This window comes from Erinaceus europaeus, chromosome X (assembly GCF_950295315.1).
Source record: "Erinaceus europaeus chromosome X, mEriEur2.1, whole genome shotgun sequence".
Taxonomy (NCBI): Eukaryota; Metazoa; Chordata; class Mammalia; order Eulipotyphla; family Erinaceidae; genus Erinaceus; species Erinaceus europaeus.
Genome location: NC_080185.1, coordinates 106,285,255 through 106,311,163, shown reverse-complemented (window position 1 = coordinate 106,311,163; position 25,909 = coordinate 106,285,255). Strand labels below are relative to the sequence as shown.

Sequence of the window (25,909 nt, the reverse complement as noted above, 5' to 3'; positions counted from 1 at the left end):
AGTTTATAAACAATGAACTTGAATGTGATAGGATTTTTACATGTCCCCAAATACTGTCATTGAGTTTTTTCAACCCACTAGAAGTGTGAAAACCATTTTTAGCTCAAGAAAGATGTAATTAGACTCACTGTAGTGATGGTATTGCAGTATGTACAATATCAAAACAGGTGACATGTCGACTTGCTCTGGGTCCACCCGTCTCCCTGACTGTTGGGAGACGGAGGTCAAAAGCGGCCCCCAGGGAGGGGTCCTGGAGTAGCTCAGCATGCTGAGGGCAAAGTGCTCAGGGAGACAAGCAGTCATCCCTGGGAAAATCTCAGTGGGACAATTTGTTTATTGAAAGAAAAAGCAGGTAGATATAAGCCATAACTCACGGGGGGCGGGGGTTGAGGTATCTATTAACCCAAACACGGAGCAAGACAATCCATAGTTAAATTTTTACCGAGAGACTGTTTGATCATAAGCTTTACAATGTACATTTTTCTGAAGGTAAATTGCAGGCACTTTAGAGCAGTGAGAGAGAGGGGAAAAGCTGAGCAATGTCCTGGAGTTTTAAAGTTAACACAGTAATCCATGGCTTTTCATTAAAGAAGGAAAGGGGGGAGGTGGCATGTGTAGAAAGGTGCCCATGTCCAAGGGTTCAGCCATCATAAAGTCATAAATTCCAGAGACTGAGACTAGAGGAACCAGCCCTTCTCTCGACCTGAAGAGAGAGTTGGGGGGGGGGTCATCCCACTCGGATCTCATGGAAACAATGGCCTGGACTTTCTAGGACAGTGGGCCCATTCTCCAACAGTGGCAGGCAAGGTTTGGCTCAGGGGCTATTGCTGGCCAACCCCTAATTACATAAGTGTGGGGTGAGGGGGAGGCTAAGCAGAGCTGTGAGGGGCTCATGAAGCTGCCATTCCAGTGAATGCATTAATAGAGTTTTGGCCTTGTTTTGAGGATACAGAAGAGTTGAGAGAATATGGAAGACTGAGAGAAAATGAGGGAGGTGGAAACTGATTCATAATTTCTTTTGAAGCTTAATATTAACCACCAAGAAAATCACATGCAGTAACATCAAATTAAACAGTTTCATGTTTACAATATGATATGTTCCCTTTAGAAAATTTCATGTCCACTAGTACACTAGTAAACAGAATGAGATATTCAAGTGGCTGTTTTGTGATGATAGCTGTAGCTGAGCAATCATTCAAAACTAAAAAAAAACCAAAAACATAACTGTATTTTGTTACAATTTTAATGTTTAGAAAACTTATTTTTAAATGGTCTATGAATACAAAACAGAGAAAGAGATATAAACAAATATTTAGAAAAGTGTGTGAACCTGCCTTTCTAGCCAAACATCTCAGCCTTATATTCCACTTCCCTCAAGAAGAAATGACTTAAAGGAATTTAACTAGAGAACAAACATATCCTTGACTCTACCCTCAAACCTGGTGATTTTTTTTTCCGCTTTGCCACTGTGTCTTCTTCTTTGGCTTATCTCTCTCCATTTCTGTCCTTCCTGCAATGAAACGCACCTTCTCTTTTGGATCCTTCTGGGTTTGCCTCTATTGCCTTCCAGCCCTCTCTGTGAACCGTTCTTTAAGGCTCCTCTTCCCATAGGCCTGCTTCATTGAGATTGCCTTCTCATTCCCACCAGACTTCCAGCCAGCCTTTGCTTCTCAAACCCGTGGCTCCCTTTCCATCTCCCTCTTGCATCTTCCCAGAACAAATGGATAAAGCAGACCTTTGGGCAGGCACGGTTGAGAAAGAGGAACAGAAGCTCACCCTCTATGGGTTCACGTTGCTATACTGAGAGATGTGGAGGCTGGGAGTGCTGATTTCAGTTGACACCAACTGCAGGAGGCGGTTAATGACTATGTCCTTAGCTTTGGAGGTCTCCAGGTTCTTCTCTCTAGACACCTGGAGACTAATCTGGTCCACACTTGTCATGATGAGCTCCGACGCCAGGATCTGAGTAGGGGAATTGTCGTGAAACACAGCGTCCATGATGTACTGCTTGTACAGCTCCACCACCTTCTGCTCCAGGTACTCGTTCAGCATCGCATTAGAAATCGGCTTGTGCATTTGTAGGCTGCTCTTCTCTTTGATGCTGGTTATTCTCCAGTAGGATGGATACTGTTGGATGGGCTTGGGGGGAAAGCCACTAGGCTGAGTGGAGATGGAATCCTCCATGGACAGAGGGATCTCAGAGGACTTCAACAAAGGGCCATATTCAAAGCTGGTCTCAGAAGGGAAATCTGTCACCACTGAGTTAATGGCCATCACGTGCCCCCCTGCAATATGCAAGTCATTGTAATTCTTGCAAATACTTTTGCAGGAAGACGGGACCAAGTAAGTTTCTCGACTGGGGTCTCTACAAGTTTCAATGGCAACCAAGTTTGGGCTTTCAAACACAGGATTTGGGTTCATCTGCAGCACTGCCAGCCGTGAACTTTGGCTGTGTTGGCTTTCTCTTGAATGTACCGAAGAAATAAATTTGCCTGAGGATTTGTAGCTCACATAGAGACTTCCAACCTGTGTCTCATCCACCGAGGAAGAGGAAAGAGCAGTAGCTGATTTCTCCTCATCATCCTTTTCCCCAGCCACCCGCTCATTACACGATGCACAACTCCAGTGGGTATCATTCTGGTAGGCAAGTCCACTGAGATAGCCTTCAGACAGCATTCTGGAAAAAGAAATGACAGGTCACTACAGGAAAACCTAGATGGGCATTTATTTGCTTGAGTCTTATTTGTGATTTAAAAGATTATAAGATAATGAGGGTACAGTTGGAACTGTATGGACCACTCCCACCACCAAACTTCTATGCTCCCAAGGATAATCATCAGAGTTCTTACAAGGCCTTAGAAACAGACTGGCTTTTTTTTTCCTAGTTCATATGGTACTTTTTTTTTATTCTCCTTTTATCATTTTATTGGGGATGGGGAAGTAATGGTTTATAGTACAGTTGTTGACTTCTCCTCATAATAGGTGTCTGCAAAACATTCCCACCCCAACTTAGATCCATTTCTCCCATCATGCACCAGGACAGAATGGGCATTTTCAAAGTTGGTGATTGATATGTCCTTTACCAAAGTAAAGGACAATAAATGATGTCACTCTGTTCATTCACCAAGCCACTCCTAACCTTGCACCTGCTGTGTGCCAGGACTGTGTCATGTGCTGGAGATGGAAAGAGATAGGGGACACAGATCCATCCTTCAAGAAGTTTCCACCAAAACAAATAGGTGGAAACATTTCCAATGTTATGTCACCGAGGAGTGAAATAGTGGTAGGCACAAAAGAAGTACAGAAAAGTAGCTCCTAACACAGCCAGGGGCAAAGGAGGGAGAAGTCTCAGAATATATCACAGAGAAGGAGACATTTCTGGACAATCATGTAGGTGTTCTGGCCGTAGTCATGGAGTTATAGTAGAATACAGTAACATGGACTATTCACCACATACTGAGAAGCTAAGTGAAAGAAGCTTGGAAAAATTGGATCCTGAAGGGCCCTCCTAGGAGTCAGGCAAAGACATTGCTTCCTGCTGTAGAGGAAATTGAATGTGAGTTAGAAATAACATGGCGACTGGGTTCAGAATAAAATGAGGGCATCTGTGGCAAACTGAGCTGAGAACAAGAGCTACATGTCACTCATCCTTATCTTTTACCACCAAGAGCAGCTAGCACTGTTGTTTGCTTTTAGGGAGGGACTCAAGAAAGATGTTAATTTTATGAATCAATTAACAGCACTTTCATGCTTTGAAATTAATGTCTCATCCACCCCATCTAGAAGGACCCTGAGGCCTCACCTACCTTAGAAGCCCAGGGAAGTTTCTTCTTCTTTTTTTTTTTTTTTTTTTTTTTGCCAGAGCACTGCTCAGCTCTGGATTATGGTAGGACAGGGGACTGAACCTGGGACTTTGAAGCCTCAGGCATGAGATTGTCTTTGCATAACAATTATGCTATCTCCCCCTCCCAGAAGTTTCTTCTATCTCTCCCACTTCACAGATTATGTTTACCTCTGTCCTAGTTTATGTTTACCTCTGCCTGAGGACCGTTGCTGACTGTGGCTTCTCCCTCCACCTGCCTCTGCTCTCCACCCTCAGAAGTTGTTACTGGAGTCTGGAGTGGCTCCAAAAGGCTAGAAACCAGCATCTGCATTTTCTTTAAAAAAAGAAAAAAGAAAAAAAGAACTCACTAGGACACCAGACAACAGCAAGAAACTGGTCCTCTTTGGCCTCAGAGGCAAGACCACTGAAACAGACCCATCAACCTGAGTCTAGAATTGAAAAGGCAAATCGGAAAAGAATTGTTTTACCACACCTAAGGGTCCTTTTAAAACATTTAGCCTTTTATATCCATGTAGTTATTTCCCAAGCACATGCATTTTTAATTGAACAAGAGGAATATTACAAATATAGTCAATATAATGTGTATAGCTGTTTTAATTGTGTAAGGGTAACATTTTCAATATTGATTTTTTTCCTTGGGAATCATGCCAACATATACTCATCAAAGGCATCAATTATTTAAATGTTTACTGTATTCCAGGCATGGTGTGCCATAAAGATACAGAGTGAAAGGTTCCTCAACAAACTCCCAAAGCACACAGGATAAAGACAGGGTTTTTTTTTTTCTCTTGCAAACACATTCTCAGTGTGACTCTGCCTAACCAAACTGGACATCTAGGTTAAACAGTAGATGGTCCCTGCATGAAAAGATGGTCCAGCGGGGGTCAGGCGGTGGCGCAGTGGGTTAAGTGCACGTGGCACAAAGCGCAAGGACCGGTGTGAGGATCCTGGTTCGAGCCCCCGGCTTCCCCTGCAGGGGAGTCGCTTCACAGGCAGGTCTGCAGGTGTCTATCTTTCTCTCCCCCTTTGTCTTCCCCTCCTCTCTCCATTTCTCTCCGTCCTGTCCAACAATGATGACATCAATAACAACAACAACAATAAAAACAAGGGCAACAAAAGGGAAATAAATAAATATTTTTTAAAAAATGTTAAAAGGAAAAGAAAAGTAGTCATCAAAATGTTGATCATGAGGGATCAGCAGAGCTACAGTCACCGCTCAGAGCTCCCACTGGAGAGAAAGGGAATGCAAGTGGTGGGCAAGGGGGCTAGCACAGGCTTAGGGGATATACCAAGCCACACCACAACATTTCCTCAATTAAGCGAAATCAATTTAGGGCCCAGGTTGCGGTACACCCGGTTGAGAGCACATGTTACAAGGTGCACGCACCCAGGTTCAAGCCCCGAGTCTACACCTGCAGGGAGGAAAGCTTCTAGAGAGGTGAAGCAGTGCTGCAAGTCTCTCTCCCTCTCTCTCTCTCCCCAGTCCCTCTGGATTTCTCTGTCTCTATTCTAGAAATTAACTAATTAATAAAATAAAGTAAAAATCGAGTTTTAAAAAATGTTTATAGGCTGGGCTGTAGGGCAGCAGGTCTGCAGGTGTCTATCTTTTCTCCTCCTCTGTCTTCCCCTCCTCTCTCCATTTCTCTGTCCTATCCAACAACAACAACAGCTATGACAACAATAACAACTACAACAAGGGCAACAAAATGGGAAAACTAGCCTCCAGGAGCAGTGAATTCGCCCTAGCGATAACTCAGGAGGGAAAAAAAAACTGTTTATATCAATTTAACAGAACAGAAAGACTAATTTTAGAGAACTGACTTTTGGGATACCATAACCTAAGATTTGAAAGTTCAGAATCCATCAAATTGTCACTCAGACTTTGGGATAACTATGGTGGCTATCAGAGGGAGGGGCACAGAACTTGAGTGGTGGCTGGGGTGCGGAACTATACACCTACAACCTTGTAAACTCTTGTAAACTACTATTAAACCACTAATAACAACGGCATCCACAAAAAATAAATGAATAAATTTGATAATCCAAAGGACCTTAGGCCTAGTACTTATGCACCGTAGACTTAGTGGACAAGTTCCCCCACAGAGGGAAGCGTTATGGATACATATAGGTTTGGGGAGTCAAGAATAGACTCCCAGCAAGTAAGAGTCCTGCAGCATTCTGTCCTGAGTGGTGTGGTGAGGGAGCAGGAGAGCAGCAGTGTGGCCTGCCTTGGTGCCTAGCAGTCTGGCCTAAGTCTGTTCGCCACACCTGCTCTCCTCGCTGCTCCCTGCCCAGACACTGCAGATCTGGAGAAGGCCTAGAATGCCAATGGAAAAGCTGAGGACATGGTCTACAAAGACTACTGGCCGAGGAGGCAGGTGAATGAGGACGGTCCGCAGAAGGCTGAGTGAACACAAGGCCACAGTCAGCATTGCCCCCATCCCACAGCCCCTACCCTTCGATGGCTCATGTAAGCAAGCTGGAACTCAGAGATGTACTCAAGGAGCAGGGAGCCCTGAGTTATCAAGGCAGTCCTGACTGACAGGGGCTACTCAGGTACGTGTGGGTTCAAAAGTGAGGTCATATCAATACCCATGTTCAGCGGGGAAGCAATTAATAGAAGCCAGGCCTTCCACCTTCTGCACCCCATAATGACCCTAGGTCCATATTCCCAGAGGGATAAAGAATAGGAAAGCTATCAGGGGAAGGGATGGGATATGGAGTTCTGATGGTGGGAATTGTGTGGATTTGTACCCCTCTTATCCTATGGTTTATGTCACTGTTTCCTTTTTATAAATAAAAAAAAATTTTAAGTGAGGTTAAATAAAGGTAGAGAAAAGCAGATCTCCAGGAAAAAATAGGTCAGGCAGAAAATAATGTACACACATTTTTTTCCTCCCTCCTCAAACTTCATACAGTATAGTAAATATTATTTTTTATTTATTAGATAGAGAGAGAAATTGAGAAGGGAAGGAAAGATATAGAGGGAGAGACAGATACCTGCAACCCTACTTCACCACTAGTGAAGCTTTCCTCCTGCAGGTGGGGACCAGGGGCTTGAACCCGGGTCCTTGTGCACTGTAGTGTGTGTACTTAACCAGGTGCGCCACCACCTGGTCCCAAATGTTATTTTTTTAAAGATATAGTCCACATGAAAAAAGGAGAGAAAGAGAAGAGAACTCAGAGTTGAGGAGCTACTGTCAATATTTTTAAGGAGATAAGGTATTACAACTTTGAATTGAAGCTCGGATGCTGGAGGCTGGAGAGATAGCTCAGTGGGAGGGCACTTGCCTTGTCATATGCACAGTGCAGGTTTGGGTCCTGGCACCATATGGAAGGTTCTAGTGGAGCCAGAGGAAGTTCTACTGTTGTGGTATCTCTCCCTCTATCTGAACAAAAAAAGCTTCCTGGAGTGGTGGAATTGTGCATGTGTGACGCCTAGGCTCTCCAACAGCAGCAGCAACAACAAAATAGTGAACTATTTTTTAAAAGGATTCTGAAAATCCTCAAAATTAAGTGATAGAAAATGTTTCAAACTCAATAGAAGAATCAAAAAGTAAAATTGAGACAAGTTCACATTTTGAAAGTAGAACAAAGTACTAGCTGGAAAATAACAGAGCAGAGAGAAAATTAGAGGAGCAGTCCAGAATATCCACTACCTGAAAGACAAGCTTCAAAAGTTTCAAAAAGAGAGCAGAAAAAAGAAAGAAAAGGAAAGGAAAAGGAAACAAGGAGAACTCCAAAGAGACAACTGAAGACTATTTCCCGGAACTGGAGGACATGCGTTGTTAAAATTGATCTCCACCTCATCTTATTGTTATGAAATGGTAGCATACCCAAGGCAAAGAGAAAACCTCACACATTTCCGAGGGGTGGAGATGAGTCAGGAAAAAAGACCCCAAACCAGACTGAGAAACAAGAAAAACAGTGCAACAGTGTCTAAACATTTCTGAAAGCAAGTTCTTTTCCACCTCGAATGTAATGACCAAACTACAGTCCAGTATGAGAACAGAAAAGAGATAAATTTAGGTCACAAATTTCACTTCCCCAAGCACTGTTCTCAGGAAGCCAACAGATGTTGTGCTCCACTGAAAGGGATAAGTCAATCAATCTAGAGTAGGGAAAGGATATAGGAAACAGAAAATCCAACACAGGAAGTAGACAAAAGAACCGTCAGACTGGTACAACCCGAAACCCTCCCAGACCCTGCCATGTAAAGGGTTCAGCTCTGATCCTACCTGAGTTATGCCCTTCCCAACAGGGTGAGACTGTCCTAGAAATCGCTGTTGCTTTCTAGACCACATGCCTGCTGCTCAGAATATCAAAATCCACAGAACAACCTGAGGTTGCACAGGCTTTTCTCTAAACATCATGACTGGAACCAACACAGGGGCTGGGCATTCACACACGTGAAATTGAAGAACTCACTAGAAATTGAAAGAGCTGTTTTTTTGGATTCCATCGGGGTTGTGGGCAGAGGTTGAATGTATGTGTTAAGGTTGAAGGGGAGCCCTGACTGGGAAGGGAAATAAATGGGTTTCAGACTGACATGCCTCATGTATTATTCTAGGCCCAGGAAGTGTCAGAGCCCTACTCATGTTGAAAGTGAAAGAATATTCCAGAATGATTTTAGCAAGCTCAAAAGGCAACCTAACTGATTGGAACAGATCAGAAGACATCTGGAGATAAAGATGGAATTGAAGACAGGCAACTTAATAAGTCTGACCACCACAAACTAAGACACACACACACACACACACACACACACACACACACACACACACACACAATTTAGACTGAATTGGAACAGTCTGATCAAGTGAAACATCTAAACCAGCATTATCCAGCAGAACTTTTGGGGATGATAGACTAACTAATCTCTATCTGTGCTGTCCAAAATGTTAAGCGGTCATCTCATGTGACAATAAGCACTTGAGCTGTGACTAAATGAAATTTGATTTTATTAAAATTAATGTAAAATGCCACATGGCTCCTATATTGGACAGCACAGACTTAGAGATGGTTAAGATGATTATGCAAAATTTTCAAGTACTAGAAACTTCTCACTGTAATTGCAACTTAAAGTTCACTGGATGATCGTTATAGTATTCATTCCAGAATGGCATCAGATCAGTTAATTCCTTTCTGTGCTCCTTGCAGAAAAGTGGTGGAGAGCAGGTATCAAAAGGTGGTGAATTGGGAGTCGGGAGGTAGCACAGCAGGTTAAGCACATGTGGCACAAAGCACAAGGACCGACTTAAGGAACCTGGTTCAAGCCCCCGGATCCCCACCTGCAGGGGAGTCGCTTCACAGGCAGTGAAGCAGGTCTGCAGGTGTCTATCTTTCTCTCCCCCTCTCTGTCTTCCCCTCCCCTCTCCATTTCTCTCTCCTATCCAACAATAATGACATCAATAATGACTACAACAATAAAACAACGAGGGCAACAAAAGGGAATGAATAAATAAATAAATAAATAAATATTTTAAAAATTTAAAAAATAGATGGTGAATCAAGGCCAGCAAAAATAGCTCCTGTGGATAGTGTGTTGCTTTGTTACACATGGGTACCCAGCTCTCAGTGAATGGCAAGAAGCTTACTCTCTTACCTCCCCGCCCCCCGAAAAAGCTGGCCCTGACCCAGTGAAGCCCTGGTAACAACGAAAATAAAAACAAGATGGTGAACCAGACACATACACTTAGATGTTTGTTACTAAAGTGGGACTGCCAGTGGGACCCTGACCCACCACTATTTTAGTTTCGCTATTTTGAAACAGAATTTATATAGAACTTCCTTTTTGTTGCTTTCTCTGTTCCTATTTAGAGATATCTTGAATGGCTCAGGGAAAATGGTCAGGCTATTTTTGTTTTAATAGTGTGGTCTCATAGGTTGTCTCTGAGGTGATGAAAGTGCTGCTCGGCTCAATGGCGTTTTCTGTGGTGACGGAAACGTTCAGTGTCAACGTGGTGTCATAGCCTGCCTCCAGTACAGAGCTGCATGTGACCAGTGAGCGCTCGGAATGTGGTTACTGTGACTCAACTTCTTTTTTTTCTTTTTTGGTCATTACTGGGATTTCACTGTTCCAAGCCAACTCTTTCAGAGAGGAAGACAGAGACAGAGGGAGAGAGCAAAAGCCACCAGAGCTTCCTCCATGCAGCAGGGATGGGGTCAAACTTCAGGGGCTTGCAAGACAAAGCAGGTGCACTATCCTAGTGAGCTGTTTAGCCAAAACCTCCGATCTGACTTCTATCTTCCACATCTGGCTGCCATATTAGACACCACAGAGTTGGACAATACGAACTCCAACTCACAGTTGCTTATGTACATGGTCTGTATTGGTTTCTTTCACTTGGCAACCTTTAATCTCAGTTATTTTCTTTTTCTTGCCCCATGTTGATTTTCACAGGTCCTATTAAAAGAGCAAGAGGGCCACACACACTGGCTGGTGGTAGTGTGCAGCTCCTATTAGGACTGTTGCTGATGAAAGTACATCATTAGGATTGGATTTGTTGCCCTGTGCCTTTAGTTTGGGAAACTGTCACTTCTCCAAGGGGGGAAAAGAGATTTAAGAAAAACTGTGCAGCAGAGAAACTGGGTGACTGCATGGCTGAGTGGTAAACAGCCTTTACACAGCCACTGCATCATTAAAGCAGCGAGCACTGAGCGAACCAAAAGCCCACTATAGGGTTTTTGGAAAAGTCATGATGTATTTTTTCTTTGCTTTTCTATGCCAAAAGGCGTCATGACTTTTCCAACAACTCAGTATAACCACAGGATGGTCAGAGAATCAGGAAACAAGGATGATGTTTCATCACACATGTGAATGTAGTGCCAACAGTGTCAAAGGCATTTGCCCGAGTCCAGACAGACACGGGACAATGGTATGTGTACATAGGCAGATCCAGGGAGAAGAAGAACTAGTCCTTGTCCTCAGGGGGAGGGCCAACACAAGCCAGCAGAGAGTGCCCCAAACTGAGGGATCCAGTGACATGTGACGTGTGTCAAAGAAATGGGGATAAATATCAAGTAATCAGTAAAAGGAGACAAAAATAATTGGTTCTGGAGACTGGGAGCAGGAGTTCTGCTTCCCATAGCAAACCTCATAGAATTACTCGACCTCAATTACATGCATATAGAATGTTGGCTCGGTGTCTAATTAAAATAAAAGCTGCAGGTAAATCTTTTCAAAATAACTAAGAGGAAAAGGTGTCATTTTCTGTGTTTGTAGTTAAAGACAGTGCACATTCTGGTGATGAAGAAGAAAGAGGGTGATCACTGTGGGAAAAAAATGTCTAAAAAAAAAGAAGTCTTTGAACCATGAACCTGGGACTTAGGTTCTTTTTTATTTTATTTTATTTTTTTTAAGAAAGGATTAATTAACAAAACCATAGAGCAGGAGGGGTACAACTCCACACAATTCCCACCACCCAATCTCCATATCCCACCCCCTCCCCTGATAGCTTTCCCATTCTTTCTCCCTCTGCGAGCATGGACCCAGGGTCGTTGAGGGTTGCAGAAGGTAGAAGGTCTGGCTTCTGTAATTGCTTCCCCGCTGAACATGGGCGTTGACTGGTCGGTCCATACTCCCAGTCTGCCTCTCTCTTTCCCTAGTAGGTTCTGGCTCAGTAGAACCTCAGGAGACGGCTAAAGCTTCTCTGGAGAGGTAGAGGGCAGAGTCACTGCCTCTGCAGATAAAATGGGAGCCTTTGGAGTAGGCAAGATCTTCATTTTGAGTGTGTGTGTGTGTGTGTGTGTGTGTGTGTTTACTCAGTGCTACGTAGGTTAGAAAATACACACTAGTCCAAATCTCTGGGGACTAGGGAGCAGAAAAACTGAACAAATAACAGAATTTCCTTTTTAAGATTGCAGCCTGGGTAAGGCTCTGAACTTGAAGGCATGAGGTCTTGAGTTCATTCCCACAGCATTGCCAGAGCAGTGCTCTGGCTTCTCTCTCAATTTCTCCCTCCCTCTCTCTCTCTCCCCCGCCCTCTCTCCTTCTCTCCCTTTGTCCCTCCTTCCTTCCCTTAAAAATAAAGAAAATCTTTAAAAAAGAATGAGAGAGGGAGTCAGGCGGTAGTGCAGAAGGTTAAGCGCATGTGCACAAATTGTAAGGACCGGTATAATGATCCCGGTTCAAGCCCCCGGCTCCCCACCTGCAGGAGAGTCGCTTCACAGGTGGTGAAGCAGGCCTGCAGGTGTCTATCTTTATCTCCCCCTCTCTGTCTTCCCCTTCTCTGTCCATTTCTCTCTGTCCTAGCCAACAATGACGACATCAATAACAACAGCAATAATAACTGCAACAATAAAGCAACAAAGGCAATGAAAGGGAATAAATAAATAAATATTAGAAAGAAAGAAAGAAAGAAAGAAAGAAAGAAAGAAAGAAAGAAAGAAAGAAAGAGCATTTCAGATATTACTCAGTATCTGAAAGGAATGGCATCTTCATGGACTACTCTTGCAATTTAAAAAGTATTAGCTATAAGTCCAATTTTCCTAATCTCAAATATTGCACATTTACATTTGATCTTTATTATTGTGTAGCCTGTGGCAAGTTAAGCATTCTAAAAATTCAAGTCGGTATTTTGACTGTGTAAAAGTGATAAACCTTGATTTGGCTCTAAAAATAAACAAGAATGTGAACAGGCAGCAAGAAAAGGAGAGGGTGTTACAGAGAGGAGAGAAAGTCTACAAGTTAGGAGTCCTGTGCTGTCATTCTCATGTGCTTGCTGTGTGTCCTCTCTCAGGCATGTTCATCCAAGAGCCCTCAGTGGGTGTCAGAACTGGCTGCATCACTCCTTATTGTCCTTCCACTCCCAACTGGCTATACCCCAACCCTATCTCCCACTCTCTATCCTAGTTCTTCCCATAGTAAATCATCAGAGCTAATGGACTCATCTGGCCTTTGTGTAGCTGAGTTTTTTGAGTGCTCCAGATGATCTCTAGCCCTTCACAACAATGAGCAGAGGGTCCAGATTTTTGTTTTGAGTAATGGACTGTGTTCAATTTGTCATCAACTGAGGGCTTTTCATTCTCATAGATTGAAGTGTGGGGCCCAAGGCAGATCTGCATAGTGGTAGTGGATCCAATGATGGAAAAGCAGAATATGTGTTCAGTGATAAGGGACAAACACACCCATGTCTTGTGGAAGAGATTCCTGGGGGCAAGGGAAGGTGGAGAGAGGAATGTGAGATAAACTCAGAAGCAACTTGGGCCTTGCAAAGACATGATTTACCCCGCAGGCAATACAAAGCTCTGAAATTACTAAGCTGACTCATGACAAGATGTTATCTATCAAGGAAAGGCAAGATGGATCTCATCAAAGTGAGGTTGGAGGCTACGGGATTCATCCCCATCTGAGGTAACTGGAACCCCGAACAGGAAAGAGGGAGCAGAAAAGGAAGAGAATGAATAAACTTGGGGACCAAGACTCCTGGATGTGGAAAAGGAGGGAGAGGAATCCAAAGGAACTCGGTGTGGGTGTGTTGGGAGGTAGTATTGACCAAAATGAGTAGATGGGGAGAAAGAGCCAGAAAAGAAGCTGGTGGGTTTAGTTTACTTCCTCTTAAATATGATGGGAATTAGACTGTCCAAGTCCAAGTGTCAAGTTGTGCTTCAGAGATTCAGGCTGGAACTTATTAAAGAGTTCACTTCAATAGTGAAATTGTGGCATCGTCTCCCAAGTGTGAGCAGTCAGACTGTACATTGGGAGCTGGAGGGCCTTGTGACTGACTGTTCCTGACCATTTCTGTGGGGAGCTCTTCGCAGACAGTACAGGGGTGAGCAAATGACTGTATTATCACAAACCTTTGTAAAGGCCGCTAAAACTCTAGATACATTGAACAGATCGGTCATATTTTCAAGGCTCATCAAGGCAAACCGGAATTGTTGAACTGGCAGACAAGATACCAGACTCCTAGTTTGAACCTTGTCACCAGTGGTGGCTGTAGTCTAGTTGGTGACAAGTCTATAAAATAGTTAACATGGCTGCAGCCCAGACATCATCTCAAGTTCCGCTAATGTATTAAATAAGTGAAGCCCCACAAAGACTCAAAGATATAGGTCCTATTGTGCTCATTTTATAGATATCAAAATTAAGGCATATAGCCCAAGCCACAAGGTCTGCAAACACTGGTAGTCAAGATAAAGTCCACACTCACATGTCACTTATTTTTTTTTTTTAAACCAGGGGACTGCTCGGCTTTGGTTTATGGTGGTAACAGGGCTTGAACCTGGGACCTTGGAGCCTCAGGTCCTCATGAAAATCTTTTGCATAACCATTATGCTATCTGGTCTAACCTACACATCTCTTAACTTCTTAGAAACTCTTCTTATCTGTAAATTGATTATACAGGGTTATATTAGTTCTATAGGCCCCTCAAACTTTAATATTGCATGGGTTCTTTGTTTACAGATTTTTTTATTATCTTTGTTTATTGGCTAGAGACAGCCAGAAATTGAGAGGGTAGGGGGAGATGGAGAGGGAGACACCTGCAGACCTGCTTCACCACTCTTAAGGCTTTCCCCCTGCAAATGGGGACCAGGGGCTCGAACCTGGATCCTTGCGCATTTATTTGTGCCCTCAACCAGGTTCGCCACCACCCAGCCCCCATAGGTGTATGCTTATATCAATATTAATTGGAATTATGTGAACATTACACAGAATAGAAAACAATTCCTGAAAATTAGCAGCAGAGGGCAGCAGAGAGCACGCTAAGATAGTTTTGAAAGTGGTCTATGCTATGCAGTGTGAAACTTCAAAAATGATGCCTGAATCAGTTCACTTAATCGTCATAAAAGCCTTTTGATGTATCGTTATAATGAAAGAAGCACTGTATATAATGACATCCTAAAATTCACAAATAGAGAAATTCATGTAAGTTTATTTTGATTGATAGTTGAAATTTCCTTAGTAAATGCCATATCTGTGAAATTCTTTATTTTATATTTATTTATTTTGGATAGAGATAGTGACATTGTGAGAGAAGGAGAAATAGAGAAGGAGAGAGAGAGAGATGCCTGAAGCACTGCTTCACTATTCATGAAGCTCCCCCCCACCCCCACAGGTGGGAACCAGGGACTTGAACTGGTATACTTGTGCACGAGTGCCTTACCAAATGTGCCACCAACTAGCCCCTAATTATCTGTGACATTTTTTTCTATGAGACATTTTTTTCTGCCACCAGGGTTATCGCTGGGGCTCAGTGTTGACACTATGAATCCATTTTTTCCTTCTTTCTCCTTTTTATTGGATAGGATGGAGAGAAATTGAGAGAGGAGGGGGATATAGAGAGGGAGACAGGAAGAGGGACACCTGCAGGTGGGGAGCAAGGGCTCAAGCCCAGGTCCTTGCGCTTGGTAATATGTGCACTGAAAAAGGTGCACCACTGGGGGGCAGGTGGTAGCACAGCGGGTTAAGCACACATGGCCTGAAGAGCAAGGACCAACTAAGGATCCCGGTTCGAGCCCCCCAGTTCCTCACCTGCAGGGAGTCACCTCATAAGCTACGAAGCAGGTCTGCAAGTATCTATCTCTCTCCCCATCTCTGTCTTCCCCTCCTCTCTTGATTTCTCTCTGTCCTATCCAATAACAGCAATAATAATAACAACAGTGATAAACAATAAGGGCAACAGATTCGTAGTGCAGGCACCAAGCCCCAGCAATAACCCTGTAGGCAAAAAAAAATGTGCCTGCCCTCCCCCTTGTAAGACATTTTATAATCTGTTCAAATAAACTATAAGCAAATATTAAGATATTTATTATACTTAAATCCACTAGAGTTATTAAAACTTAACATTATAGTTTCAGTTGCTCAAATAAATCTTATCACTTGAATTGTTTTTATTATCTTCACAGGAAAGCTCTGTATTTTAAAATTTTGTTTAGAATTCTTCATGAGTGAATAAGTGTGAAGGGAAAGACACCCCACGGCACCCAAAGATGAGACTGTTTTAGGCAGATGTAGCCTCCATTTATCATTACCACAAAGGAAATCCCAAAATTAACCTAGGTATAAATTTACCTAGGTAGAAATATGTGCTAAAGTACACTACTTTGTTAAATTATTTACTTAAATGTTAGGAGACTTTGCAATCTAAGCTCTTCTTGTCCTAGTGTGTATATAATTTTTTTCTGAAAATGATTCTAGACACTCTTTTATTCTCAAATTATATGAACAGGACTGAAAGAGAAAGCATAACATAAAAAGAACTGAAGATACCAGTGAACTAATAATTATTAGCCCCAATCTTCCAACATTACACCTTAGATATTTTCTTTTTTTTAATTTGCTTTTCCCCTCACTTGTTGCCCTTGTTGTTTTATTGTTGTTGTAGTTATTGTTGTTGTTACTGATGTCATCATTGTTGGAGAGGACAAAGAGAAATGGAGAGAGGAGGGGAAGACAGAGGAGAGGAGAGAAAGATAGACACCTGCAGACCTGCTTCACTGCCTGTGAAGTGACTCTCCTGCAGGTAGGGAGCCAGGGTCTCGAACCAGGATGCTTATGCGGGTCCTTGCACTACATGCATGTGCGCTTAGCCCGCTACGCTACTGCCCAACCCCCTGCACCTTAAATATTTTCATAATCCAGTCTTGCAAATGAAAAAAAAAAAAAAACACTGAGATTAAGATATGATAAATGACCTCTCCAAGGTTACAACGCAGCTAAGATTCAAGTGCAAGCTACTCGCCCCAAAGCAGCTGTTCTGTTCTTAAAGCACATTATCCTACAGCCTAGCTGGAAGCAGTTAATGTCACACAATTATGACAAGCAACTAGTCCTTCCAGGAAAAGCATATCAGCCTTGACTCTGTTTAGTAACACGAGCACTTGATGAATAAAGGAAGAAAACCTCCAGGAAGACAGCCCTCTCAATAGAGCTATATGAATGTACCAGCGCTCAGATGTCTTGGAGGCATACAAATGATTGTCTGTGTCCTTTTTATCTGACTATAGAGTAAAAGTTTGCTTAACTATTTACACTGCTATCGCCTGACATTATATCACACTCGTAAGTTTTGTTTATTTATTTATTTGTTACTTTTTTATTGCCACTAGGGTTATCACTGGGACTCGTGCTAGCACTGTGAATCTAAGTGGCCATTTCTTCCCTTTTTAAAAATTTTATTTGCTAGGACAGAGAGAAATTGAGGAAAGGGGAGATAGAGAGGGAGAGAGAAAGAAAGACACCTACAGACCTGCTTCTCCACTCGTGAGGTGTCCCCCCCCCTTATAGATGGGGAGCAGGGGCTTGAACCTGGGTCCTTGTGCATGGTAACATGTGGGCTCAAACGGGTGTGCTACCACTTGGTCCCCTCATGCTTATTTTTGTAGCCACAGAGGAATGCAATATTACAGATGCCCTATTGAAACATTTGCAGCTTCCCTCCAGAATAAAGTCCGTACATGTTGGGTTCTTGTGATATGTGGCCCACACACTTGAGGCCCTCGTGACATCTGAACTTCCTGATCTCAACTCTGCCTGTTCCTCAAATGACCTGGGGCCCCAGCTTCGCTGAGCTCCTGCTTCTCCCAAGCCCCAGGACTCTCCCAGCTATGGGTGATTTTTTTTTTTTCTTTTATTCTGAGAGCCTCTATCCATGCTCTGCCCCACTTACCAGAACCATCACCAAAGTCTCATCCCAGAGCTCCTGGCCATCCATTCACAATGCTTGTCCCTAAAGTAGAAAGAGATTTGGGTTCTTCTCTCCCCTCCCACAATATATCTACCAGGATTGTGTGGAACATTAGCAAAACCCAGCTGCTGTCTGAAACAGTGAAATTACTCACAGGGACAGTCCTTGGAATGAAGGAGCAAGTGGCTGTAGCAAAGGCTGGGGATTGATGGAGTTTGATGGGATTTGGGGTGGTAAATAGGCAGAACAGGTCTTGTCTTTGGAAAGATCATTTGAGTAGAAGCAAACTCAGGTGTCGGAGTGGTGGATGGGGGGGGGGGGGCAGGTACAAAAGGCCTCCACAGAAATGGAGCTCCACAGCACAGAAATGGGAGCAGCAGGACGGTGCTGCCTCCACATCAGGATACGTGGCCTCATGGGCTCACAGACTGGAAGCATCTCCTGCTGCTTCCCAGAGGCTCCTGAGCCACTCTAGCTGAAGTGCTGTCTGAGCGCCACCTGTCTGTTTATATAGCTCTGCCCTCTAGCAGTTGCAAAACAATACACTTCCAGGGTCTTCTTACTCTTCTTTCTTATTTTATTATCTTTATTTATTTATTGGATAGAGACAGCCAGAAATCGAGAAGGAAGATGATGGTAGAAAGGGAGAGACACCTGCAATACTGCTTCACCACTCACAAAGCTTTCCCCCTGCAGGTGGAGACCAGGGGCTTGAACCCGGGTCCTTGAGCAATGTAACATGTGTGCTCAACCAGGTGAACCATCACGCTGCCCCCAGGCTCTTCTTATGTTGGCAAATCATTTTTCAGAATGGACACTGAGGGTTTTTTTTTTTTCTATGTGCAGCCATGGCATGGGGCTCCTTGAATATTTCTTGTGGCCATGTTTGCAACAGCTGAACTACTATTGATAGATCATCAATATTGCTAATTGCCTTTTAAGTAGCTTGGGCCAGTTGGGCCTTTCCCCAGCAATGCTAGAGATGAATCTTTTTCACTGGCATTCTGTATCATGTTTTCTAAAACGTTTTCCAATTAGGTGAGCAAATTCAACTTTGCCTCACATTTGTGGGTGAAACAAACTGTCTTGGTAAGATCATGTTTAGGTGGTATATTAGAGATGTTGTTGTTAATACCCCCCTCCAAATCTACCAAACTCTCTATTTTGGCTCTTCCCCTCTCTATTCCCCCTGTAATTCAAACCATTATCCTAAATTCCAGTCTACATATGCATTTTTTTTTTTTTTACCAGAGCACTGCTCAGCCCTGGTTGATGGTGGTGCAGGGGACTGAACCTGGGACTTTGGAGCCTCAGGCATGAGACTGTGAGCATAACCATTATGCTATCTACCCCTACCCTACATGTCATTTTGAAGTCTTACTGCTTTAGGGAACTTTCAGATACACTACTGAAAACCTTGAGTATCGTCTTGTTCATATTTTTTTTATGATAACATAATCAAATCTGTATACAGTCAATCTTAATACCGTTAATAGATTCTTGGAAACTGAATTTGAGCAAAAATAATGTGTAATGATGGCAAGTCTTAAAGTAGCATCAGTTTACTCAGTGTCAGCCAGATTTTATTCTTGTCAACCATGTCACGAAAGGATGCTGGAAGGTCTTACTACATTTACTTTGTTTAGGTTTTTGTTTGTTTGTTTATTTCAGTGAATGATATAAAAACTTTATTCAGGGGGCCAGGTGGTGGCAAACTGAGTTAAGCACACATAGTATGAAGCGTGAGGACCTGCTCAAGGATTCTGGTTCAAGCTCCTGGCTCCCCACCTTCAGGGGGGGTCACTTCATAAATGGTGAAGCAGGTCTGCAGGTGTCTATCTTTCTCTCTCCCTGTCTTCCCCTCCTCTCTCAATTTCTCTCTGTCCTGTTCAAAAAAAATGAAAAAAAAAGGCCTCCAGGAGCAGTGGATTCGTAGTGCAGGCAAAATCCCCGCGATAACCCTGGAGGCAAAACAAATTAAACTCTTTATGCAAAGTCAAGGGTTACATTAGGATCGCCCTGAGTAAAATGGCATCTGCCATTTCCCTACTCTTATTTTTAAAAGGACACGTTCTTTAGAAGTAGAAATAGCCAGCCATTCATTTATTATTTTCTCATCTCTGTCTCTAAAGGGACACTCCTTCCTATTTCAATTCCTACCATAAAGCTTGTAGTTCAGGATGACCTACTTATCTATCAAATATAAAGTGATTCTTACTTAGTGCATTAATTTCTAAGTCTTGAGTTTATGAACAAGAAGTCAAAAGGCTTCTGCTTTTCCTGTTATCAACAATGGGATAAATAGCTCTCTGATGGCTTCTACTTATACCCTTCTGACTAAAAGTATGAACTATTTCCCAGAGTCTTCTCTAGACATAAGAATGTTTTCATTTTCAGAGGCCTAAATTTTGGTGCAAAATTATCAGTAAATATGCACTTGCTACAGGTTAGATTTCTCTACACATTCTGTCTTGACATCTCACAAACCGAAAAAGTAAAATTTATGACACCTTTACAAATTACTTTTAAATTATTTTGACAGAAGATGAGGGAACTGAAAAAAAAAAAAAGAACAATCATCATAGTGTTGACTAATGTTAAATTTCCTAGATTATATAACTGTCAGTAATTACTAATTACAAAAACTATGTCTATTACATTAGCGTTTACTTAATCGTGCATAGGCTTATCAGGCAGATGCAATGCAAGAAACCTGATTGGGTTATGAATTTAAAAACTAAAATTTCTCTGAAGAACATGTGAATAATTGAGAAAAATGAATATAGGCCATGTGTTAAACAATAGTATGTGTTGCTGTGATATTTCCTTTGCATTACTATTATTATATAAAATTCTGCTCTTATTTATAGAAGATGAAGGTTCAAGCATTTGAGGGTGGAGTCTGTTCTAAAGGAAATATACTTTCAAGCAGTTCAGAGAAAAAAACTGTGTGTGTGTGTGTGTGTGTGTGTGTGTGTGTGTGTGTGTGTGTGTGTGTGTGTATTTATAGAGGGTGAGAAAGTAAATGTGACAAAATCTACATAGTGGACATAACAGTGATTAGTGTACTATTTTAATTCTTTTATATAGATTTAAAACTTTTCTCCTATGGTTTTGTTAATGTCTCCCTTTTATTAGTTAAAAAAAGAAAGAAAATTTAAGACCCACCAAAAACAAAAAAACAAAACTTTTCCAAAACTAATTGAAATGGAGGAAATGACTACAGTTAGTTGATAAAGGCACAAATCCATTGTGTTATATTATATCCTGCGAACATGTTGTCCATTAGAAGTATCTGTTGTGTTTGAAGTATATAGTAGACTGCATGTGACAATCTATTGTGCTTTAGAGTTTAGAGAGACAAGGTCTTATGTAGCTAAAATAATGAGTTGATATTCAGTTGAAAATGTTTCAGTAACTTGAAATAAAGATCTCAAGCATCAGTGTGCTCCGAGATAAGGGAACTATTGTACTGCCTGTCTTTGAATATCCCCAATATGAATGTTGACCACAAATTCCAAATATCCTCAACTCCTATGAAAAGCTGAGAAACACAAGAAAATCTGAGCAGATCTAACAATAATACAATGCCTGCCTGTGTGTGCATTTGCTTTAATACTAGCAAGTAGCCTTCCCCCAAATCACCAGATAACAATTCAGAAAGCTGTAAGTCACATTCACTCTGAGCGTGCTCTGCCACACAGAAGAAAAAAAAATTAAAACAAAGTCACCAAATAACCAAGTCAAATCCCATAATCCCAGTGGAATTCCCTGTATAGTTTATTCATCTCTGAAACCACATCACAGCCACTGGATTCAAGAGTGGCACTCTCCCTGCAAGACTTCACTTGGAGTTCTAGGCCTTCTTCTAAAATATAGAAGCTCAATCGGTGTAGCCAGCAGTAAATGGGGACTGGAGAAACTAGACAGCAAACGTTTGATCAAATATGTCCAAAATGTTAGGTTAAAAAAAAAAAAGTTTGTTCAAAAGGTCCAAACTGAAAATACCAGGTAACAGAGCATTTGACTGAATTTCTTTTTTGACTCTTCAACCATTGAATGCCCGCTTAGGCCCCCATTCATCTCTGATTTCAAAATCTAGAAAATAGGGGGTCGGGTGGTAGAGCAGCGGGTTAAGTGCACGTGGCACAAAGCGCAAGGACTGGCTCAAGGATCCCGGTTTGAGCCCCCGGCTCCCCACCTGCAAGGGAGTCACTTCACAGGCAGTGAAGCAGGTCTGCAGGTGTCTATCTTTCTCTCCCCCTCTCTGTCTTCCCCTCCTCTCTCTATTTCTCTCTGTCCTATCCAACGACAATGACATCAATAACAACAATAATAATAAATGCAATAATAAAACAAGGGCAACAAAAAAGGGAATAAATAAATAAATATATAAAAATTTTAATTAAAAAAGAAAATCTAGAAAAGCATCTGAGAGGCCATAAGGTCAGAGATACGTGCTGAAGATGAGAGGCCATGACAGTGTGAGAAGAGGAAGAGCAGGAGTTTGGAGTGGTGGGGCCCCCTTCCTTACCTGCTCTAATAAGCCTGATCCTTTGGTCCTACGGAAACACAGCTGCGGACCATCCGGAGATGAATCAGCCAGCCACTGCTCTCCCCAGAAATGTCTACACGTTTCTGGTGAGTCTGTGTCACTGGCCTGACCAGAGAACTAAGCTGCTCCTCACAGGGTCATTTTTCTTATAAGTAACCCTATGGAAAAAAAGAGTTGTTTTGCCGAAGTCTGATTTGTGCTTGAGAACAGTGGGAAGTCCCAGGAAGAGGGGTGGCAGTAACTGACAAACCCACATCGAGTCACAGAATGGTGTTCCTTCCCCTTTTTTCAAAAAATGAAACCTATCTCTGAAACTATCTCTTGTTAAAATAGTTCTTCGCTCCACGTTATGTAAGAACCCTCTTAGTCTGCATGTGTGCCCCCCCCATTATCCAGGCTCTTTCTCCCCCAAAAGAGACAGCAGCAGGTGGCTTTAAGGAAATTCTCTATCTCTATGCTCATCTCCAATTCTTTTTGTTTGTTTGTTTGTTTTTCTTTTTTAATTTTTTAATATTTATTTATTTACTTATTCCCTTTTGTTGCTCTTGTTGTAGTTATTATTGTTGTTATTAATGTCGTTGTTGTTGGATAGGACCGAGAGAATCAGAGAGGAGGGGAAGCCAGAGGGGGAGAGAAAGACAGACACCTGTAGACCTGCTTCACCGCCTGTGAAGCGACTCCCCTGCAGGTGGGGAGCCGGGGGCTCGAACCGGGATCCTTATGTGGTCCTTGCGCTTCACACCATGTGCGCTTAACCCGCTGCGCTACCGCCCGACTCCCTATCTCCAATTCTTAAGTAGCATTTCTCCGTACCAAATGATATTGCACTCCAACTTTTAAAAAATTCAAGTGAAAACAGGTTCTGAAGGGGAGATAGATCATACGCTGTGTCAATGAGGTTGTAAAGAAACAGGTGTCTCTGCCCTTATTGGTGAGAGTGTTAACATTTAAAGGAAAGTTTCCTGGGATCCACCTATTTTTTTTTTCATTTCAGATATGTATACCCTGTGCTCCACAATTTCCTTCTTGCACATTTATCCACACAGTAGACTTGCACCTGTGCACAACAATATGTGGAAATGGATTCACTGTAGAAAACTGTGTTGCTGGAATTTTGGGCACAGAGGCCTTGTACATAGAGATTTCACTACTCCCAGGTGGCTTTATTATTTTTTTATATTTTGTTTATTATTTATTGGATAGAGACAGAGAGAAAGGGGGAGAGAGAGAGAGAGAGAGAGAGAGACTCTTGCAGCACTGTATCACCACTTGTGAAGCTTTCCCCCTGCAGGTGGGGACATGGGGCTTGAACTTCAGTCCTTGCACATGATAACAACGTCTGGCCCCTCTTTTTTTATTTCAGAAAGCACTCCAGCCCTGGAGCTTGCCCAGTGCACTGGCAATCCCATATGGCACCGGAGTTGGAATCCAGGCCATGCACGTGTCAAGGCATATGCCAGACCAGGCGAGCTACCTACTTTTCCCCCTCAAAATGGCATACAAAGGAATATATGCAGTGATATGCGTATGCTCACATGCATGCTGGTGCACAGCATACTTCTGTGGGGATATATGAGGAACGAGAAATAACAGTGCTTTCCGAGAATGAATCTGACTCATCACCCCAACCTCTTTGGAAATGTCTACTATGTGTATGTACTATGTTTTTCATTTTACAAATGAGCAATTTGTCTATTTATTTATTTATTTATTTACCAGAGCACTACTCAGTTCTGGCTTCTGGTAGTGCTGGGGATTGAACTTGGGACCTTGGAGCCTCAGACATAGAAGTCTTTTGCATAATCATTATGCTTTCTCCCCAACCCTACAAATAAGCATTTTAATGTGCACACAACAAGTATGTTATTGTTGTTGTTTATGTTGCTTTTTGTTTCTGCCACTTGAGTCTGCACTCCATTTCCTCTGGAAGCCATTTTTTCTTTCCTCTAGAGAAAGAATGAAAGAGAAGTGAGAGGTGTGTGTGGAGGGAGAGAGAGAGAGAGAGAGAGAGAGAGAGAGAGAGATGCTGCAGCACAGCTCCAGTATATGTGAAGCTTCCCCATGCAGACATACTCAGGTGGTAGCCAGGGGTTCAAACCTGGGTCCTTATGTGCCCAAATGAAGATGTAAGTCATACTTCTCTTTATGTGATTTCACAGTCCAAATGTGTTTGTAGTCTTTTCTGGAGGACAAACAAGTCCATCTTTAAATGCATCTTTTCTTCTTTCCTTAAAGAAGAAAAAAATGTTCAATGTCTTCTAAATCAGTTAGCTCATTTCCCCTGACTACTTCAGTAAACAAATACAGACCAGCCCTGCCCAAACAGTACCTATGTCTGTAGGGCTTTATTTGACCTAATTCTTATCAAAGCTAAGTTCCAGACCCTGGACATGTGAGTACCTCCTCATAACAAGTTGGCTTTCTTTACCTTTGATCTGTGGCTTCTCTTGAAAAGTCATTATGGTTAAAATTCACTGCTGTTTGTATTTGTTAAAGTCTTTCATAATGTTCTGCTTTACTTTAGTGAGCATTACCATTACTTAGTTGTGGCTGGAAAAGGCTATTTCAGGCAGGGGTTTAGGGATTAATGGCTTAGCAGGTAAGACACACCTAGCCTGCTTTAGGCCCTGGGTTCCCTCACCAGCACCACTGGAACAGGCAGAATCAACTGCACTAGTGGCAAGTCCATTTGCAGTGCAACCCTGTACAATCACACTCAGGGCTTTCGCCACACTTTTGTAGCCTATAAAGAAGTTAGCCGTGGGGCTAACAAGACCACTCACCTAGCGGTGGGCCTGCTTTGTATTGTGTGTGACTCAGGTTTGAGCTTGGCCCCACCACACTGGAGGAAGCTACAGCGTTGTATCTTTCTCTCTGTGTGTGTGTGTGTGTGTGTGTGTGTGTGTGTGTGTGTGTGTGTGTGTGTGTCTTTTTGGCCCTCTCTTTCTGATCAAGTCTATTCAGAGTGTTGAAGTTCCAGCAATGACAAAAGAGAGCGAGAAAGAACTCAACTGTGACCAAGAGGCTGTAGCAACTTCAGGGACATATACTGCTTCTTCACGTTCTAGTGTAGTTTTAAGCATGACCAGCTATACTGACGATAACTTCCAGTGAGCCTTCCCTACCACCTCAAATACTTTCTGGTAAGTTTCCAAGAACTCTCTGGCAGTGTCATACAAAAACTACAATGGAAGTAATTCCATTGGCCCTCTTTTAGTTCAAATGTATTGTTTTATTATATTTAATCTGGTTTTTTTTTTTTGTCTTCTTACGTTATTCACTCAATGAACATCATCCTTTCCCATAATATTTCCCATAATGAAAATGTTGGCACTATGTCAAACTGACTTGCATTTTCCTTTTAAAGGAAAATGGGCTTATACAACTGACTTTGAACCGCTTTCTCTTTGCTGACTGTAATAAAGCAGAACTGTATCCTCTGTAACTTAAACATTATAATACAATTTTCTATTTATCTGCTGAGTGGTAGATAAGGAGTTACGGCCTAATTGCTGCACTCTAAATGAATAGTACATGCATTACTCAGTTACCACTCCCAGCTATGTCCATTATGATGTCATCCAATCTTTGCTCACCCCAAAGTTCACCAGATTTCTTTCATGCTATCACTCAAATTCCTTAACATTTTGCCTTTCCATCCATCCCACCAGCCAATCACCAGTTCAAGCTGGAACCCATTATTATCTCCCCCAAAAGAGAGAAAGGTGTGGTCCAGGAGGTGGCGCAGTGGATAAAGCATCAGACTCTCAAGCATGAGATCTCGAGTTCAATCCCCGGAAGCACATGTACCAGAGTGATGCCTGGTTCTTTCTCTCTCTCCTCCTATATTTCTCATTAATAGATAAATAAAATCTTTAA

General features: G+C 42.4%; 1 protein-coding gene across 2 annotated transcripts; it reads right to left on the bottom strand.

The window, feature by feature from the left end:
* Positions 1-426: 426 nt before the first annotated feature.
* TASL (TLR adaptor interacting with endolysosomal SLC15A4) lies at positions 427-22,157 on the bottom strand. Of its 2 annotated transcripts, none has more exons than XM_007518828.3 (2): positions 22,010-22,157; positions 427-2,677 (listed from the first exon to the last, which is right to left on the bottom strand). In XM_007518828.3, exon 2 carries the CDS (start codon positions 2,674-2,676, stop codon positions 1,780-1,782), a length of 897 nt encoding a protein of 298 aa, XP_007518890.1. In that variant the 5' UTR covers position 2,677; positions 22,010-22,157; the 3' UTR covers positions 427-1,779. The 2 variants fall into 2 exon arrangements, with proteins under 2 accessions (XP_007518890.1, XP_060038743.1); XM_060182760.1 differs by lacking the exon at positions 22,010-22,157 and adding an exon at positions 4,035-4,151.
* Positions 22,158-25,909: the final 3,752 nt, after the last annotated feature.

Coding starts and splice junctions, on each gene's coding strand:
- TASL (XM_007518828.3), bottom strand. CDS start 2,676: ATGCTGTCTGAAGGCTATCTCAGTGGACTTGCCTACCAGAATGATACC.